Source organism: Hemicordylus capensis, chromosome 2 (genome assembly GCF_027244095.1).
Source record: "Hemicordylus capensis ecotype Gifberg chromosome 2, rHemCap1.1.pri, whole genome shotgun sequence".
Taxonomy (NCBI): domain Eukaryota; kingdom Metazoa; phylum Chordata; class Lepidosauria; order Squamata; family Cordylidae; genus Hemicordylus; species Hemicordylus capensis.
In genome coordinates this window covers 348,117,171-348,136,390 of record NC_069658.1, presented here as the reverse complement: position 1 = coordinate 348,136,390, position 19,220 = coordinate 348,117,171, and the positions used below count along the sequence as shown (strand labels likewise).

Genomic DNA, 19,220 nt, shown 5'->3' with positions numbered 1-19,220 from the left:
GCTTCTTCCACAATGCAGTTGAGTGAAATGTCCACTTCCAAGTTTCAACAGAGCAACTGTGGGAAGAAGGAAATCTGATTGCGGGACGCCGGATGGTGAGAAATAAATACAAAAAGCTTTTTAATCTGAATTGGGCAAAACTATAACCCAAATAAAAAGTTAATATATAAAAGATCTTTGATATTAGAAGTTTGGGCAGTCGATGAGAATTGTGGGGTTTTCAACATGATGAGAGATGGAAGTTTGGGGCAGTGGACAAATTTGATAAATAAATAAAATAAATAAATCTTAGAGATATAACTGGTGTATTTTCTCCAGCATCAAAATCATTGAAAAACCAACCACTCAATGGTGATGGCCAATAAAGTGGTGCAGGAGGAGGTAATTTCTTGATGCTGAAGAGCAAAGTTTGATGATGGGAAGCAGAGCCCCATGACCTTCCTAATGGTGATAAAAGCAGCCATGGTTAGGTCAGCACAGTATAGGTACACAGGTCAGCAATACCCCACATGGATATGAGCCAATGATATGTAAGTCCACATGGGGTTTTTCTGGCCAGTCAACAGCCATGCACCCTCACCATGCTAACCAAGCTACTTCTGCCTGCACCACTGCTAGAGAGGGCATGCCTCCTTCTTCCTTATCTCTGTTCAGCAGCTGCAGTTGCCCACTTCCTGCTGGGCCAGTTTGGTGGCACCTCTGGTGTGTCTGGTAGAGTTCACCATGGTTAACAGATTTGTGATTATCCCTCTCTAATACTATTGACACAGAACAGCATACCCCATAACAATAATGAATATCTTAATCAATGAAATAACATAAAAAGATAGCGCTCTGCGTGTGTGTGTGTGTGTCTGTGTCTTCCTTGTCTTCTATAATATAGGATGGGGATGGGCATACTGGAACATTGGGCTGCTATGATCAAAATGAATGAGCACCATGAAAGTGCCATTAAATTATCTTTGGTGAAGTGCAACTGATTGCTATATTTCAAGTTAGTGAGATTTTTTGCTTGAGATTCTTGCCGGTACATACTGGTGGCTCTACCAATACTTAAAGAACATTCTTCAAGCAGGCTTCTTGAATCCTCTGCTTATTTATTTAAAAGTATGCATCTCACCTTTTTCTTAAAAAAAAAAAATCCACAAGGCAACTAACAAAAATCGAGCATCCACCATATGAAAAATAGAAAGTAAAAGCAAGATAAAATCAAAACAAAATGGAAAACACATGAGTAGATTACATTCAGCAGGGAACTGATTAGATTCAGCAGCAGGAAATAGCCAATGGGGATATCAAACCAAGGAAAGGCCATGCTCTCCTAACCGGAGGAGAACTCATTTTAGCTTAATTCCTCAAATCTGAGCAGGCTGCTTCTAAGACATTGCTCTAAGAGTCAACATGTCTTCCTGCAGCACCATGGTCCCCATGAAAATTGTACTCTGGATTTTGTGTTAACATAACTGTCCTCTTGATAAATGGAAGCTTCCCTCCCAGGGCTAATAGCTGGTTAGGGGGAGTATTTCATTAGGACCACACCTTGAGGAGGAAGTGTTATATCCACCCTACTTACCACAGTATGGATCCTGCTCCCCACCCACCCCATCAGCTGCTCTTTAAAGCAAAAAACAAACAAACAAACAAACAAAACCCCACGTATGTCTTAGGAGATTGATTTTTAACTGGAAGATTTTTAACAGAGGAGGCTTTGGAAAATTGCTTTCATATTTAGCTTTCTAAACAATGTTGTTGTTCTTGTCTTAACGCTGAAAGCATTGTAAAAATGTCAGTGATAGAAGCAAGACCTTCTGTGTGAGACTTGATTGGTATTTTTCCATTAGCCGCTGTGTTTTCCAGTAATGCCATTTTTATAAATATAAAATTCTGCCCTTGTAAGTTGTCATCTAAATCACTTATCCAGCTAATAAAAGGCTGAAATCACAACTTAGATCCCAGCCGTATTCCTCTATTGACCTTTTACTTTAATTTGAAAGGGTTCAATTTGTTTCTTTACTTCCTTCCTTTCATTCATTCTCCACACCACCACACTTTCAGCAATTTTAATAGGTTGTATTAAATCTGATATTTTTCTTTGTAACTTAAGTATAACCTCCATCTTGGCATGTTGTCATATTCTCCTTAAAATCTAATTGCCATGTATGCATTGTATTGTAGCCCGTACTATATCATTTCAAAGTTTCTAACACATCAAAACTGTTAAAGCCATATATGTTTGGGAGCAGAAGGGTATATAAAGGACAGACTGCTCCCAAATGAGCATGCCTAACTACTGATTACTTTCTCCTGAGCTCCCACCATCATGGATTAGATGAGTGGTGACCACAGACAGGGCCTTATTGGTTGTGGCACCCTGTTTCTGGAATACTTTTCCTAGGGAAGCTCACCTGGTGCCAAATTTAATGACCTTTAGATGCTGGGCAGCATAGGTGACACCAAACAGGGTCAAACACCCTGGGCTGGTAAGCACCCCAGCCCAGATAAGTAGGTCACCCTCCTTGCCATTTCCATCTTGTTGAACCCCTATGGGAAGTTTTCTTCTTTATCATCATCTACCAATATACATAAAGAGATTCTTCCCAGAGTTGACAGTGCTGGCTAGCAGCTGAATGCCTGAACAGGGCTCAAGTCTTTTCATCATAAGCAATGATAATGAAATTGACATTTTAGGGAAATTATGATGATGTTAAAAGATGCATCAAAAGAAATGCTGAGAACAGGCATTCTGTTGTTAATAATTAGGGATGTGCTTGAAATGTGATTTGGAAGTTGAATCACGGCACAATCCCTTTAAAATTTCCCAGCCCCTTTAACATGGAGAAAAGCAGGTCCAGCCCTCCTCCACTTGCCCTAGCTGCCCCCATGCATGATGGGCGTCCTAGTAAACTCCCCATGTTTGGGGTTTTATGACAAAAACTTCCCCTCCCAAAATTATTCCCACAGTTTGGGCTTCCAGTCCCTCTCTACCCCAATTTTGGCTGAAATGGTAATTTTCACTTTGCGCTGATTGGTGCCATGCAATAAAACCTTGTGTATCTCAGCTTTCACTTTCAAGCAAGCAAGGTTACTAGTCCACATGGTTGCAGATAAAATGGAAAATATAAGAACAGATACTCTGTGTAGACTGAAAAACCAATGAATAATCATTTTGTGTCATTTCAAATGTATTGAGCACACAACCATTTAAATCTATTTTCATCCATATTCCTGGCTGCATCTCAAACATAAACATTAACAGTAGAAGTTGCATAATGCCAACTGAAAGTCACAATGTTTTGAGTTTCTTTCAAGTTTCATATTCAAATACTAGACTTCCATTTGGTTTTAAGGAGTTACTATGCTACTGCTATTCAGATTTCCCCCCCTAGTAGAATGGTTGCCTGCATTTTTTGTCAACTTTGGGGAATGTCAAATGAAGATCCCAGTTCAGACTATTTAGCCATTTATATGACGTTTACATCTGTAGTACTCTGATGTTGCGCTTTGCTGAGCTCAGAAAGTCAGTGGTGAAGGAACCTTATTAATATTCCATCACACAGTTCAGAGAAGATCAAAATTAAATCTCACTGGGCCCACTTATTAAAACAGGCTAAGACCACAATCCTATGGATATCTGCTCAGCACTAAATCCCATTGAGTGTATTGGGCATTACTCCTAGGTATCTATATACAGTATAGGACTGCAGCATATGTTGCAAATGAACTGCAGGATAATCAGACAGGCCTCCAAACAGGTTTTCTGACCAGCAGTGAGTCAGGGCAGGTCCTCTCTGCTCTAAGCAATGAGGACTCATATCTAGGTCTCACTGAGGTGGCAAAGTTGTGTGCGGGTTGTACTGCTTTGGATTGGTGCCACCATGACAGAATGCTCCTGTACACAAAAAGATTTATCTGACAAAGGAAACTAGATGTTAGGGGAAAGGATTCTAGCCTAGCTTTCTCACTGGGGAGGCCAACTCTAAAGCTATCTCTGGATTCTTTCCCCCCTCTCCATCACACACACACACACACACACACACACACACACACAAACACACACACACAATATTTTCCATACTATCAAGCTATTAAATATCCAAGGATTGCTTTTTCATCTCTAGGCTTGCCAATTCTTGGGGATTCCAGGCCGTCCTGGAGGATTATTATTATTATTACAAATATTTATATACTGCTTTTCAACAACAACAACAACAAAGGTTCACAAAGTGGTTTTGTGAACAAAAAGAAAGAAGAATGATTCCTTGTCCCCAAATGGCTCACACTCTGTATATCATCTAATACAGTTTTCCTTTTTCTTTGACATATGTATTTGGATTGTATGAGTCTCTAAATGGAAATAAAGTATATCTACTTTTTAAACTAACAACAATGAATTTTGCTATTTAGATTAGATTTCAGCAGTGATATGAATGTTTCTATATGTTTTACTCAGTAGTGATGTTGATGACTGGATATCATCCTTCAAGGGATTAAACAGATATTTATCCCTTTACAGAAGGATACACTGCAGAATGGGGGAAGCGAAGTGAATGATTCAAATATATCCAGTGAATTAAACTCAGAAACCAAGTCTGCTGGCACTTTTCTCCTTCTGTCTCCTTTACTATAGTGCATCTGAATACATCTGTTTCATACAGACATAGAAATTCTTCTCATTATTGCACGTCACAAGCTCAACAGAATGTTTTACGTTTTCCCATCAAGCAAAAATGTAAAGCCACAAAGTAATATGTGACAGACAAGTGAGCTGCATGTTGACTTGTTTTTGTTAGAGTCTGCATTAGGCTTATTCCCAGCAAGACCCATCACTCATGTAAATCTCTCCTGCATAATTTCTTTCCTGATTAAAGAAAGCTTAAGGCATTTTTAGAGGGCTGTTTTGCCTTAAAAAGTCAATCTTAGGCTTGAGATACACATTCAAAAAGGGAAATAGTATGTGACTTAATATTTCTTGATGTCAAAAAGTCTTCTGTGGAATCCAGTTTTTTCCATGACATTCTAGTTTCCTACATGTAGCAGGGTTGTTTTTTTTAAGGCAGGGAAACATTCACACATTCCCCACCTGCATTCTGAAATGGTACCATCTCTAAATTGCTGCTCCATGCACTTTTAAAAAACATGCTTCTAATGAAAAGTTGTAGTCCTTTCAATTATTAAATGAAGTCCATAGTATATAAAAATTAGCAATGTGTTGTATTCTTAGTACTCTTCTGCAGTTTGTTTGTTTGTACATTTGTCCCAGGGGGGTCCTGTAGAGTGTGTCAGGGAGGAGTCAGAAAGGAAAAAGGAGAGAAAGGACTGGAGGAGAAAATGGAGTGGTTGCTGAATAAATCTTTAGTTAAATCTACATAAGATTCCAGTGTGTGTGTATGAGGGGAGCAGCTACAAAACACAATGGAAATTGACTCAGCATATACACCAATTTGCAAGGAGATGTTGAAATTGTTCAATCACTTGAAGCCACTTCTGTCTTTTAGTGATAGGCTTCAACATATTTCTGATTCAGCAACAGAAATGAATGTCAATGAATTCATTGCAGTGAAATGAATGCAGCACAATTAATCATGTTTTCTGAATATAGTAAGCAACACACACACACACACACACACACACACACTTCAGGTTTGCAGTAGTTGTGAAAAACCCTTTAGCACCTTTAATATTTGAATTTTGCAATTACTGATCAATGGCTTGAATTTACTCTCTTTTTAAGAGTCTAAAATTAAACAGGCTGAAAATGTAGTTCTGAAAATGAATTATGATATTTCAGGATTCAATACCACTTTGTGCCTTGCCTTCACTTTACAAAACTAGTGAAGTAATTAGTGCGACTAGAGTGAAAAAGCTGTATAACAAGCCTTTGGTCTGAAAGCTTGAGCCCAGTCTTCCATTCACAATGGCTGGCATGATCCGCAAACGTAATGAAGCCAGGAGACACTGGTGGTGCCTCTGCGGTGTATATGGAAGCAGTGGCACCATTGTTCCAACCATTGGTTGTACAAACTCTGTCTCCGCAATTTTTCTCATTGTTGTAAATGGGAGAAACTTTGGGGATGCAGCTTGCACAACTGCCAGCCGGAATAGTACACATCTACACAGCAGCAGCTGCACAGATGTCTTCCAGCTCTGGTACCCTTGTGCACCACGTTAACCAATCAGTTTGGCAGCCTGGCCCTAAAGACAACACATAGGGCCAATCTAGGAGTCCTGGATCCTTAAGACATGACCCACAGAAATGCTCCCTTGGCTGACCCAATGTTGACATAGTCTGGACCTCAGCAACAGCCAGGACTTGAACACAGATGGGGAAGAGCCTTGAGGTCAGATGAGCCATCACCAATTATGGAGGCACTGGACTTGAGGCCCAACACCAAGCCTGAGCCTGATAGCCAAGAGACCTATTGTATTCTATCTATTAATATTTTAAGTTTTATTGTTGAAGATTGTCCCAAAGGAGATCCTGTAGAGAGTGTGGGGGTGGAGTCAAAAAGGATAAGGGAGGGAAATGAGAAGGAGAAAATGGAGTTGTTTCTGAATAAATCCTTCGTTAAATCTACATAAGATTACTTTGTGTCCTAGTTCAAACATAATATGGAACCATGAGTCCAATGGACTCATGGTTCCATGGACCGCCCCCCCCCCCGCTCTCCTGTTTCCATTTGGATGTCAGGGAGAGGAGCCTCTCTGCATTCAGCAAGACTGCAGAGAGGCGTGGGAGCTGGCTATGTAGGCTTCCTTCTTTCCTGAAAGACAGACTGCACAGCCAATAGCAGCTGGACTGAGGGAGGAGCTTCGTCCCTCAATTCTGGCTTGGGAGAAGGATAACAGCAGTGCTATGTTCTAAAGTACCACTGCCACAGGCAAACCAGAAGTTGGGACAACAAAACCAAGAGATAACCGAAGGTGACAAATGGAGTTTGGGGAGGGAAACCATGGGTCCATTTTTTCCTTTAACTGTACTTCTCTGGGATCGGACTTTAGGTTAGCAAAATTAGAGGTGAAGGGACCTCTGGTTTCATATTTTTTCTGAACTCAGCCTGTGTTTATGAGGGAAGCAGCTATAAAACAAGGGCCTGAAACCTAGGGTTTTTGAACTGGGACCAGGGATGATCTTACCCCCAGGACCTTGAGGCTCTGGCCCATGGCCTCCAAGGTCCGGGGGGGGGGCTCCAAAGGCCAGGGTCTCCTGCAGCGACCCTGTGTTGCTGCTGTCCCTGTACCTATCCCACCGGGTGGCTCCAGCATGCCTTAAAAAAAAAAAAGCCGCCGGCAGTAGCTATGGGGGGGGGTGAGGAGGGGAAGGTTCCCCTTCAAGGCGATGTTTACCTGGGGAAGGTGGGATGTGGAGCTCCATCCAGCTCTGCTCCCTACTCCCAAGTGACAGCCTCTCACCTCTCTTCTGAGCAGCCTTCCTCCATGTGGAGGAAGCAGAGAGGCAAGTGGCCGTCACTTGGGAGGAGGGAGCAGAGCTGGATGGAGCTTTCAGGGGGAACTCTCCCCTCCTTGTCACCCCACCCTCCTTACAACCACCACCTCAATGCACACACCCTGTCCCTTTACTGGTAAAGGGGAGGGGAATCCTCACCAGATTCCCCTTTACCAGTAGAGCTCCAAGCTGGTCAAACCAGCTTGGTTCGAACTTGAACTGCATTGAAACTCCCAGTTCAACCGGGACCAAAACTGAGCTGGGCTGGCTCAGGGGCATTTACATTAAAATTAAAATCATCATAATCATCATAATAAAGCAATTAAAATCTAAAACTAGATATCATTAAAAGCCAGGCTAAAAAGATGGATCTTTAAGGCTCTCCTGAAGGCTTCCATAATCTCTTCAAATGATAAGCAAGTAATAACTTATTCATACTTTATTATGGAAAAAAGTGAAGTAAATGAAATTGCATCTAGTAACAACCTTCATTAAAATATATTTCAAAGGCAAAGTATTGCCAGCTATAGTTTCATTGATTAGAAAATGTAAGCTTCAGATCTGTTTGTGTATAGAATAAGAGCTGGGTTTTGTTTACTGCATATATTTTAAAAAGGCCACAATCCTTTACAGAGTTAGGCATGCTCAAGTAGATTTAAGTATGGTAGTCCAAATTTGATTGGGGGGATACCTCAATGCATTGAGTGTTTCAGGATTAGTTATTTACTAATTCAATTTGACATAATTTGAAGTATATGCTTCTATTTGGGGCCAAACACTTCATACCTTCTCTCCAAAGTCTGTAGCTACTTGCTAGCACAGACAGGAGACAGGCTGTGAAGTTAGCTAACGTGGAGTTAGCTAACTTTACTCAGTTAGCAGCTACCCCTGCTAACTGAGTAAAAAGGCACCTTTTAAAGTGGTGAATATCTTCTGTTTATCATGGGGAGAGCATCTGGCCCAATTCAACACCAGTACGACATCCCTTCGATTGCTGATGCTGGTGTTACCTTGAGTTCCTTTTTAGATTGTGAGCCCTTTGGGGACAGGGCTATTTTTCTTTTCAAACCACTGTAAAACCTTCTATTGAAAAGCCATCTATAAATGTTTGAAGTGGTAGAAAACAGCAAGGAGTGGGAGACTGCACATGCACCACTGCACCATCATGGAAAGAGCCTGGCTCAGTAGCTAGCTGGCTACCCTGCCTTGAGCCAAGAGGTGAAGTTGCTGGCATGGCTGGGGAGAGCTGGGGTAGCCCATGGTAAACCTAACCAGGAGATAAATGTACAGTTAAGAAGCAGGGGCCTTGAGAACTCTGCACCCAGACAGCAGACTGAGCAGCTATAGTGCATGGGGCATCCTGGAGAGACCCCCGAGCCCAGGAGGCTGCTTGCTGCTTGCTTATCGGGGGTCTACTTGTGTGTTGCCGCACGCCGCTGCAACACAGAAGCAACAAAATGAGGTTAATGGAGCACTCGCTCCATTAACCTCATTTAGGGGGAGGGTGTTTTAGGCGGGCTAGCCGCCTTGGTAGCCCGGTGGTTCCCACAATCTACGGAAAGTGGGCTAAGCTCCCTTAGCCCACTTTCCGTGGATTGTGGGAATAGCCTCCCAGTCTGTCTCCTTCCATGCAAATAGGTAACTACAACAGTAGTTGTATAAAAATTTGTGTCAAGGAATCTCTTCTACCTCTATTGTTTCTTTTTTTTTTCTTGAAGGTTATGAAAGAGTGAGATAAGCCAGGAATCAAGGGAAATATTAGTCAGAAAGTGGAGACGGAGCTCCAGCAAACTACAAGAAACAGAAGTCAGGCTAGGATGCCTGCAAATCTTGAGGGTGAGTCTACTTTGCCTCAGGAGAGGTTCCATGACCCATCATTGCCTGAAGGTACCCCTAGCTAGAAGTATTCCTGTAATTTAGTTACAGGATTAGATACTATTTTCCACTTACAATATACTTCAAAAGCTACGTAAAAATGTGTGCACTAGAAAGTAGAATTAAGGTCTGGTGGTTGCAGTGATTCCTTTCAAGTGCTGGTCTTGACTGTGGGTTACCAAGACTGCTTTTTTATATTCATGCATAGTGTTGTGAATCTATGTAATCTATATATGGCATTTGGGTAATCATCTGAACACACCAATAACACAGATGTGCATTCATTCAGATCAAGTCTAAATAGTCTCACATCTAGAGGTTTTTAAAAGTTATTTTTTTAAGGATTGTGTGGAACTGCCCAGTTCCACTTCACTAAGTTTTGGTGGACAAGGGAATTCTGTCAGAACAAAGTAATATGACCCTGTGTGCTAGCCCCACCCCCTGCCACCACCACAAACATAGGGACATAGGAAGCTGTCATATACTGAGTCAGACCATAGGTCCATCTAGCTCAGTATTGTCTACACAGACTGGCAGTGGCTTCTTCAAGCATGCAGGCAGGAATCTCTCTCAGCCCTATCTTGGAGATGCCAGAGAGGGAACATAGAACCTTCTGCTCTTCCCAGAGCAGCTCCATCCCCTGAGGGGAATATCTTACAGTGCTCACAAATTAGGGTTGCCATATTCAAGCTTCACAAACCTGGGTGGCCTAATTTGCACAATATGCAAATTATGCAGCAACTAATTTGCATTTTATTCATTCATTCATTTATTTAACAAATTTGTATACTTTCCCCTCCTTCTCCGCCCTCCCATGTGATCAGATCCAGGGTAAAATCCAGGCAATCCGGGCAGCGCATTTAAAAGCCATGTAAATCTGGGTGGAATTTTCGCAGCCGGGTGGAGGAGCCAAAATCTGAGGGCTACCCTTAATTCCGAAGGACATGGCAAGGCTGTCATGGGTGATTGGTTAATCGCTCCTTTGTGGCCTGTGTGGCACGGGGAAAATGATTGCCATGAAACCTGCTTCAGGACTTCTCCAACCTTTGGGCTGCGCGGTCTGGGGTGGACGAATGCCTAGAAGTATCCAGATCCTCTCTTACAGAAGGGGGGGTTGGCTTTGAAGGAATTGAGTGGGGCGTACCTGCCCATTCCCGAGCCAGGGTGTGTTGCCCAGTAGGGTGATGGGTAGGACTTCAGAGTTCTGACCTGCCTCTATTGGCCCACACTGTTCTCTAAGGGTGATTAATCACCTGGTGTTCCAGTCTGCCATGCCTGTGTAATAGTTAATAAAGTTGTGGCCCTTTTCATCCATATTAACTCTACGTGTCGTCTTGAGCTGGGGTCTGGGGACAATGTTTAATTCTCGTTTTAAAATGTTTTTAAATTGTTAATTGTGTTGTTGTTTTTTAATTTGTTTTAGCTTCTCATTGTTTTACAAGTTTGTTTTAATTGTAAACCGCCCTGAGCCATTTTTGGAAGGGCAGTATATAAATCAAATAAATAAATAAATAAATAAAATAAGGCTATCACACATTAAGTCTCCCATTCCTATGCAACCAGGGTGGACCCTGCTTAGCTAAGGGGACAAGTCTTGCTTGCTACCACAAGACCAACACACACATATTTCTGACAAGTAGGTTGTTGTTGTTGTTGGTTTCTGAACCTTCCTTTCTCAGGTCTTTGAGCTGAAGTAAGAAATTTGAGACACTACCCTCCTGATTGACATATCAAATGGTGGGGAGTGTTAGCCAGGATGATATTTGCAAAGCACTCTGGAAAATGCACCCGAGAAGGTGTGTGTCTGTGTCTGTGTCCCCTACTAACTGAGCAAAGAGGCACCTTTTAAAGTAGTGACTCATTTATATTTAGCAAGGGGAGAGCAACTGGCCCTATCCAACCCCAGCACAGCATCTCTCCAATGGAGGCTGCTGGTGTCTACCTTATGTTTCTTTTTAGACTGTGCGCCATTTGGGGACAGGTATCCATCTTATTAATTTATTATTATTTTCTCTATGTAAACCGCTTTGGGAACTTTTGTTGGAAAACGGTATAGAAATATTTGTTCTGTTGCGTGTGTGTGTGTGTGTTTAAGTGACATGGGTGCTGAGCAACACAGAGCAATTTGTGCATAATATGTGAGTTTGTCTCTCCGTGTGTGTAGTGCTGGTGAAATTAACAAATATGTCCAGACACCCAGCAACTCATTCCTGCAGAGAGAGGGAAAATCCTTATCAGTTCCACCAATCCTTTACGCTTTTTAAAAATACACACACAATGCATGTACTCTTCACACATTTGACAGGCAGGTAGGATTTTTCAGGGTCAAACACCCCATGTCTGTATTCCTGGCTGTCAGATGTTGGGGGTGGTGGGATGTGTGTCTAGACCTCCCCTCCCCATTGCAACCCAAAGCCTCAGATATGGTGCACATGCTCTCTCTCTTTCTCTTTGCACGTGCATACATGTGTATGCCTGTATTCTACTTCCACCGTAAGAAAAAATAACACCTCTTTATCCAAATGATAGGAGTCTAGACCCTGAGTAGATCTCTAGCAGATCATGGCTGCTTTCCCCCCCTTTCTCTATACAGTATTTCTGACAAAATTGACTGACACTCACAAGCAGGAATTGAAGGACAATTAATGAATCTTATTTCCCCTTTACTTTGCAGTAAAAGTCACTTTGTTCTTTTCTTTAGTACTGTATTGTACTAGTGCTGTATCTATATCCTAGTATACCTAAAAGGAGCAAAGAAAGGCTCCTTTTAAAGTGGTGGTTCTCCTATATTTAGCAGGGAGACACAACCACCTTGGGATAAGTTTTATGAAAGGTGGTACATAAATTGAACAACAAACAAACAAACAAACAAGTTCCTTTCCTGCCACAGTGTGATGTCCTCCCAGTGGATGTTGCTGGTGTCTGGCTTTTGTTTATTTTTAGATTGTGAGCCATTTGGAGACAGGGAGGAACCATTTTCTTATAACTTTGCTATATAAACCACTTTGAGAACTTCTTGTTGAAAAATGGTATATAAGTATTCTTAGAAATAACAATAAATAATAACAATAATAGTAACAACAACAACATCTAAAAAATGGACACCTGAGGTAAGAGAGACGGAGCTACTTTTGCATTGCTACCATTTCTTGTTTTTCTTATTCAGACACCTAAGATTAATACATGTGAAACCCTTGATTTTCTAAATACGTCAGCATTCATGCCATGATACATACTAAAATTCAAAATGCAATATATGTACAGTGATTCCTAGCCCTTCTGTGTTTGAGTTTTGAATCTAAAATCTAAGTCAAAATCTAAGTCATGCTCTAAAATCTAAGTCATAAGCAATAAGTTCATTTGGAGTGGATCATAACACAATGCCACTGTTAATTTGCAAATTTGTTGTGTGGATTTTTAATTTCATTGCTGAGTTAATTGTAGATAAAATTATCTTTCACCCAAGTCTCGGAGAAAAATAAAACTCATGAGACTGAGTCCTGGGTCACACCAATGAACAGTGGTGTTGTGATTCTGATATGATATCGTTTCAGCAGCTCAGCAAAATCGATGCTTCTATACCTAGTCTGTTCATTTCTGTGGAATTTCATATACTCCCTAGTTGGGGCTAGTAAGATGTTCATAGGCTGCAATGCTAAAACTACATACACTGGAGTAATTCTTGACTGGCATTAGTTAGTTATATTATGATCAAAATGAGCAGCTTGTGGAGAAAATTACTATAAGCTTCTTTAAATTACCTAGTGCTTAATTTTTTGGGACATGATATTTTGGGTAGTAAATTTTGACAGGAGTGCTAAATTAAAAGATACCCTAATTGCACTGAGCTCTGCTTGCTGTGTCCTCCCCTCTGGCCATATAATTTAATTGCTTGCCTGCTGAATGAATTTTAAACTATGTTCTTTAAGCAAGGCATTTCTTGCTGTGTGGGTGAATAAGCAGACTTCAAGTTATATCATTTCCCCCCTCTTTGGAAATTTGTTAGCTGTGTTTCACAGAATCAGATTTCATAGCATCAAAGGGATGGGGGGGCAGCGGTCATCAAGCACATATCAAGTCCAACTCCTCAACTGTCAGAATTGACTGGGACCAGGAATATTCTGGGGTGTATGCTTGACTGAATGATGTCACTCAAGACTCACCACAGAGGAAGGCAGAACTAAACTGCATAAAGTCTGTGATATCGTTATTAGTCTAGACATCACAGAATAACACTGATATATAGTAAACTGATATGCAGTTACAGAGATTATCTGTAGTTCTATAGAACGTATGAAGTAGCCATGACAGGAGAAGCTAGTTGAGCTAAGAATTATACTGTATTGTAGATACTCACGTTGTAAATGCTGGGTTATATTTTGCACCAAGGTAGTAAGAGTAAAGGTTGAACATTCCAATCATGAAGGCGAGAAACACCATGATGAAAATGACCATGAATTTGAAGATGTCCTTCACGGTCCTTCCCAAAGAGATCTGGAGGGGACCAAAACTTTCATTGGCTGGAAGAATGTATGCAATGCGGGAGAAGCTGAGTACCACAGCTATTGCATATAGTCCTTCTGATATGATCTGAGGATCTGAGGGAAGCCACTTGCTCCTGGCTAAAACAAAACACAGTATGTGAGATATATTATCCATGTGACCAGAGAGTTAGTGACTAGTAAATGAACTGTACACTGAAACAGAAAGATCCAGAATATATTTTCTGTCATGGAGGGAATTTCTAGCTATTACTGAGCTGGAATGGTCTCATCCATGGTCTCACCCTTCCTTCCTGCCATTCCACATTTATTATTTCTTTTGTCTTTCCTTTATAAAGAGTTTCATGCCCCGAACTTCCTTGACTATGCTGTGGGCTCCAACCAAAATACACTAAGAGCAATGCAAACAGTATTATGTGCTTGTACAATGCAGACCGGGGTGTGTGTGTGCTCCGTGTGCCAACAATGAGGGAGGCTCGCCTGTCATGAACAGGGCCTTCTCAGTCCTTGCCCCCTGACTTTGGAATGCTCTCAGTGAACTTCCGCTTCCCAGTCTCCATCACAGGTTTAGAAAGCAAGTAAAATCTTGGGGGTTTCGCCCAAGCTTTTAAATATTTTGTTTGCTGCTACTCTGTATCTTATGGCTATTGTACAAATTTTAAAAACTTTTAATCGGACCTGTATTTCTATATTCCATTTTAACCCGTATTCTATAGTTTTTAATGGTTTTATATTTTAAATGTTTGGTGAACCACCTTGAGATTATTTTAATGAAAGGGAGTATAGAAATTTAACAATGAATAACATAAAATAAATAAAATATAAATAGTGTACTTCTGAGCAGTGTGGACTCTCTCCAGCCCGAGGCCTTAGCTACTGATGTGAAGCTGTGTGTAACTCTCTGGTGTCTAAACTAACTGGCCCAAAGTTCCGGTCTCAACCATCTGAATCCCAACCCAGCAACAAACTTAATAAATAATGGCTCACACATACTGCATGGTGAGCCACCTGCCTAAGCAACAGGCAAGCTCACAGTCTCTGAGACCCTTTAAACCTCACCCACTGCTTGGAAATAATGAGAGCAGCTGCTGGAATGTGAGGACACACTCCTTTGTAGTCATGGAGCCTCCCTGCCTTTGCAAGGCACGGGGCTTAAAGGATTCAAAAGCACAAAGCTTGCCTCACGCTTAGACAGGCAGCTTGCAATGCAGGTTGTGAGCTAATATTGTTGGCTGCTGAAATCAGTGTGCCTAGAAAGAAAAAACATTGAATGTGGTTTCGCATGTATTTAGAAAATGAATTTGAAGTTTTAAGCCACAAATTAGCTACAGCTTTATTTATATTGAAGAAATTAACAATTATCATATAACTAACTCACATTATCTGATTTGTTGCTGTAATTGTTGTCCTTTTAGCTTCAAGGAAGTCACTAAAATAAATGTCTTTTTGATATAAGCATATTCTTCAGTTATGAAAACCATCTTTACAAACATTACACAATCACAATTATGCAATCACAAGCCAGTCTACTGAACAGAGCAGTTCCAAGGCAGCATTTCTGCATCTCTGTGCTTGCAGGACTGCAGCTCTTCAGATTTATGTGTGCCTTAGACTCAAAAACGATTATAGATTTGGGGGGTGGGGGAACTAGGAATGCTGAGATAAAAGTTGGATTTAAAAAACAACATTTGAGATTGAGGGCAGAAAAAGCAGAGACAAGGGAAACCTTTGGCCAGTGAAAGAGCTGGAAGAAGACGGTGGTAGCCGGACCTATGATTGGAGTAAAGGTCTTGCCAGACATCCTGGCCCCGCTTGGTGGCCAAAGCCCTAGTATATGGCTGCATCTTCAGGACATATCTGGTAGCTGTGGGAATGGCCACAAGTTTTCAGCTGACTTTTTTGTACAAATGGCTGTCAGTAATACTATTGCAGGGTGGTGGGAGATGGCACATGCCTAAGCAGATATGATTGTTCCAGTGGCTTGGGGATAGGGGAGAAAGTGCTCCTTAGCCATAGTTTACTTATTAAAGCCCTTCTCTTTCTATACAACACTATTTTATAAAAAAAGAAGCAGAGTCAGTTGATTGGTATGGAACAAGGGGAGATGTAACAACGAGGATCAACAGTCGGGACAAATATTATTGGGAAGGAGTACCTCTACGTCCTTTCCCTATGCTTTTCCTGATTGCAGATTCTCTTTTTATTTCATACACTTCAGTCAAACATACATATTCTAATGTAAGTAATGAATGAAGGGGCTTGGTGGCCACATCAGATGGAGGATAAGCCACATTATGCCAACACTCATACAAGAAGGCTCTATACCAGACTGTTGAGAGGTCTAGTGGTGGGCAAACAAACAAACAAAAACAAAAAACAAAAAACTAGATATTTTTAGTTGCATAGTGGTCAACTGGGGAAAAGAACACAGAATTCTAGAATCTATTAAAAAGGAGCATGTGTTCAATTTTCTGTCTTTTTCTGCTAGAGGAGGTTTAAACAGAATTAACAATAATAGCCAAGTGGATAAATAATCTGACTCCTTAGGCAAAGCTTGAAGCACAAACCTGGAAATCATTCAGAGCAATTGTCAAAATGACCACAATTTGACTCAGGTTGCACAGCTTGATAACAGCACCATTTTGTACAACATTTGTACAGAAAACTATGGCAGACCAAATAAGGTACATTTTCTAGATAAAATATTTAATCAGCTCACCTATTTCTATAGGTGCATTTTGATGCACAGTTGTGCTTTTATAACTCCCAATGTGGTTGGAATAAGAAAAGAATCTCCTATCATTATTCCATTTATTATTAATTGCAAACTATTAGTTTGGAAGAGACATGGTCATTCATTTCAGCTACCTGCACATATGCAAAACTGCCCATCATAACATTTTTTTGGTGATTAATTCCATACCGTAACCAGCCTGTGGAAATTAATATTATAGCAATAGCAATAGCAATAGCACTTACATTTATATACCGCTCTATAGCCGAAGCTCTCTAAGTTGTTTACAATGATGTAGCATATTGCCCCCAACATTCTGGGTACTCATTTTACCGACCTCGGAAGGATGGAAGGCTGAGTCAACCTTGAGCCCATGGTCAGGATCGAACTTGTAACCTTCTGGTTACAGGGTGGCAGTTTTACCACTGCGCCACCAGGGGCTTATACTATTCATCAACTGAAAGAAATATGAACAGAACCAGATAGGGGAATAAATACATTGAATAAATCATTGCAATATGCTCCAAACTGATATTATAGATTTAATTTGTCCCATTTGATTTAACCCTTTTAACCTTTTCCATTCTCCCTTGCTGCCCTTGCCCAACACAATACCCTCACAGCCCCTCTCTGTCTTCCTTCAAATCCATCCTTTCTGTAAAGCCTTTGGCTTAGCCCCTGAGTCCCCACATCAAATGGAAAGGTTGTAATCCAATGCATGCTCTCATGAGAGTAAGTTGGACCACTGAATGCAGTGGGTGGCATCCACAGTTTCTCTTACTCTGGAATATGGAAACTCCCTCTCTCCCTCCCTCCTCTATCACCTCCAGAATAGATTTATACGCCACTGAGTAGGGATATGTCTTTTTGCTCCTGCTTCTCTGTCAATACCTTGCATATTGATGTTGCAATGGCCATGATAAAAAAAACCAACAACCCACCATTCAATTCAGTATATGAATCACGCTGTGGCCATGAGGCCTTTTAGTCTTTTTGAACCTGAGAGCTAAGCCTACAGTAACTTGGGCTACAAGTAGGATCTCCTGAGTCATTTATCAAAGAAATCACATGCATCACATAATGTAGAATGTGCTAATGGCCTTATGCAGGCCAGCATCTACATGTGTAGAATAGCAATTGTATTCAAATGGAGTACTAATGGACAGTTTCCCCTGAGGGGTGACAGAAATCTTTCATTTGATGGTGAGCTTAAAATCTATGGTTAGAAAACCAAAAATGCTTCTTAGGCATATGCAAAAAGGCCACACCTGATCATCACGTCAGTTACTAAAGATGCAGTTCAAGCAGGGATCCCTGTCTGCAAAAATGAGCTAAAGTCTCCTTCTAGTTTTGATAGTATTATTATTACTATATAAAGATATTCCAATGCAGCCCAGTCTGAAAGACTGGATAAATAATATGATGTAAAGTTCTGTCTGTTTTCACTCCTGCACTCCAAGATCACTGAACTGATCTGCACCAACAAGTTGTCATTTGAAATCCTATTGGAAACTGGGTACTCTGTAGTTTCAACACAGAAATATTTCCTGACATGTCAAATTCTAAAGTCTCAACAGCTCTCCAGTTTTCTATGATATCATAGAAGTTAAGCCGGTGGGGTTATGGAAAGTGGGAAAATGTGCATGGCCAGAGCTGTTGTGACATCACAGCATACTAGTCATCAAGACAGAGAGACAGCAGTCAGAAATTCAAAATACAAGAATGCAAGAATGCAAGAAAAGCTCCATAATACTCAAACCACTGATGCTGGCAGAAACTTGGCTCCTTTCCTACATTTTAAAATATCCATCTTGGAACAAAGAAAAGCTAAAACAAATTAGATCACAGGAACTCTTTCCTACAGGCTACAGAACACTACTGTTTATAGCTCTAATAACAATGTTGCCCCACAAGAGGGAGCTCCTTCTCCTACAATATGCAAAAACAGAGTTAAATTTTCCAAGCAGCATCCAGAAAAAAACATATAAGAAGGAGAAAGAAAAGAAAATTTACTCTGCCGGAGTCGACATCGACTCGATGGCATGATCTTTCCTTTATGAGTGTTATCCAGATCCTGCTTGCTGACTTATTTATTCTGAGTGTGAAAGGAGTTTACCTTAAAACATTTTCTTACTGGAAATGTAAATTATGAACTGCTTCTCTCAAGATCCAGGTCATATAAAACAGTATTGCTCCCCTAACTTCAGGAAAACCATATTGGATCATGTCAGATTATGGTTTTACCACTTTCCTGTCCTATATTAATTTGCAGGTAGTTGTAAATTCAATAGAGCCCGAAATAAGTATGGCTGAAAAATGGCACAACCTTTACCATTGACTCTGGTGACCTTTATATTATCACTCTAGGGCAAGTCACTCTCAGGCAAGCATGACAAGTACCGGTGAAGAAGCCCAAATGGTTGAAACAGAATTCTGTTTCTATGCATTGGCATAAATGTGTATTAATGCAGACTCCTTAAATTATTTTATCATATTAGGCATTATTAAAATGCCGATACCTGCTTGGAAAAGGGGAAAACTCTATGAGGCTGTTCTCACAAGCAGCCAAAACCGGGCTATAGTAGCTAAGCCCGGGATTGGCTACCTGTGAAAACCCGCGGGAGCTGTGTGGCTCCCAGAGGCAAACCTGCCTATGGAGCCTGCA

The 19,220-nt window shown here is 41.0% G+C and overlaps 1 protein-coding gene across 5 annotated transcripts in view; it reads right to left on the bottom strand.

The window, feature by feature from the left end:
• TRPC7 (transient receptor potential cation channel subfamily C member 7) overlaps positions 1 to 19,220 on the bottom strand; it is a 227,258-nt gene that overhangs the window by 47,908 nt on the left and 160,130 nt on the right. For all 5 annotated transcript variants that reach the window (XM_053288511.1, XM_053288510.1, XM_053288513.1 and 2 more), the window contains one exon: positions 13,677 to 13,941. In XM_053288511.1, the coding sequence (XP_053144486.1) occupies positions 13,677 to 13,941 (265 nt within the window). The remainder of the gene's footprint in view (positions 1 to 13,676; positions 13,942 to 19,220) is intronic.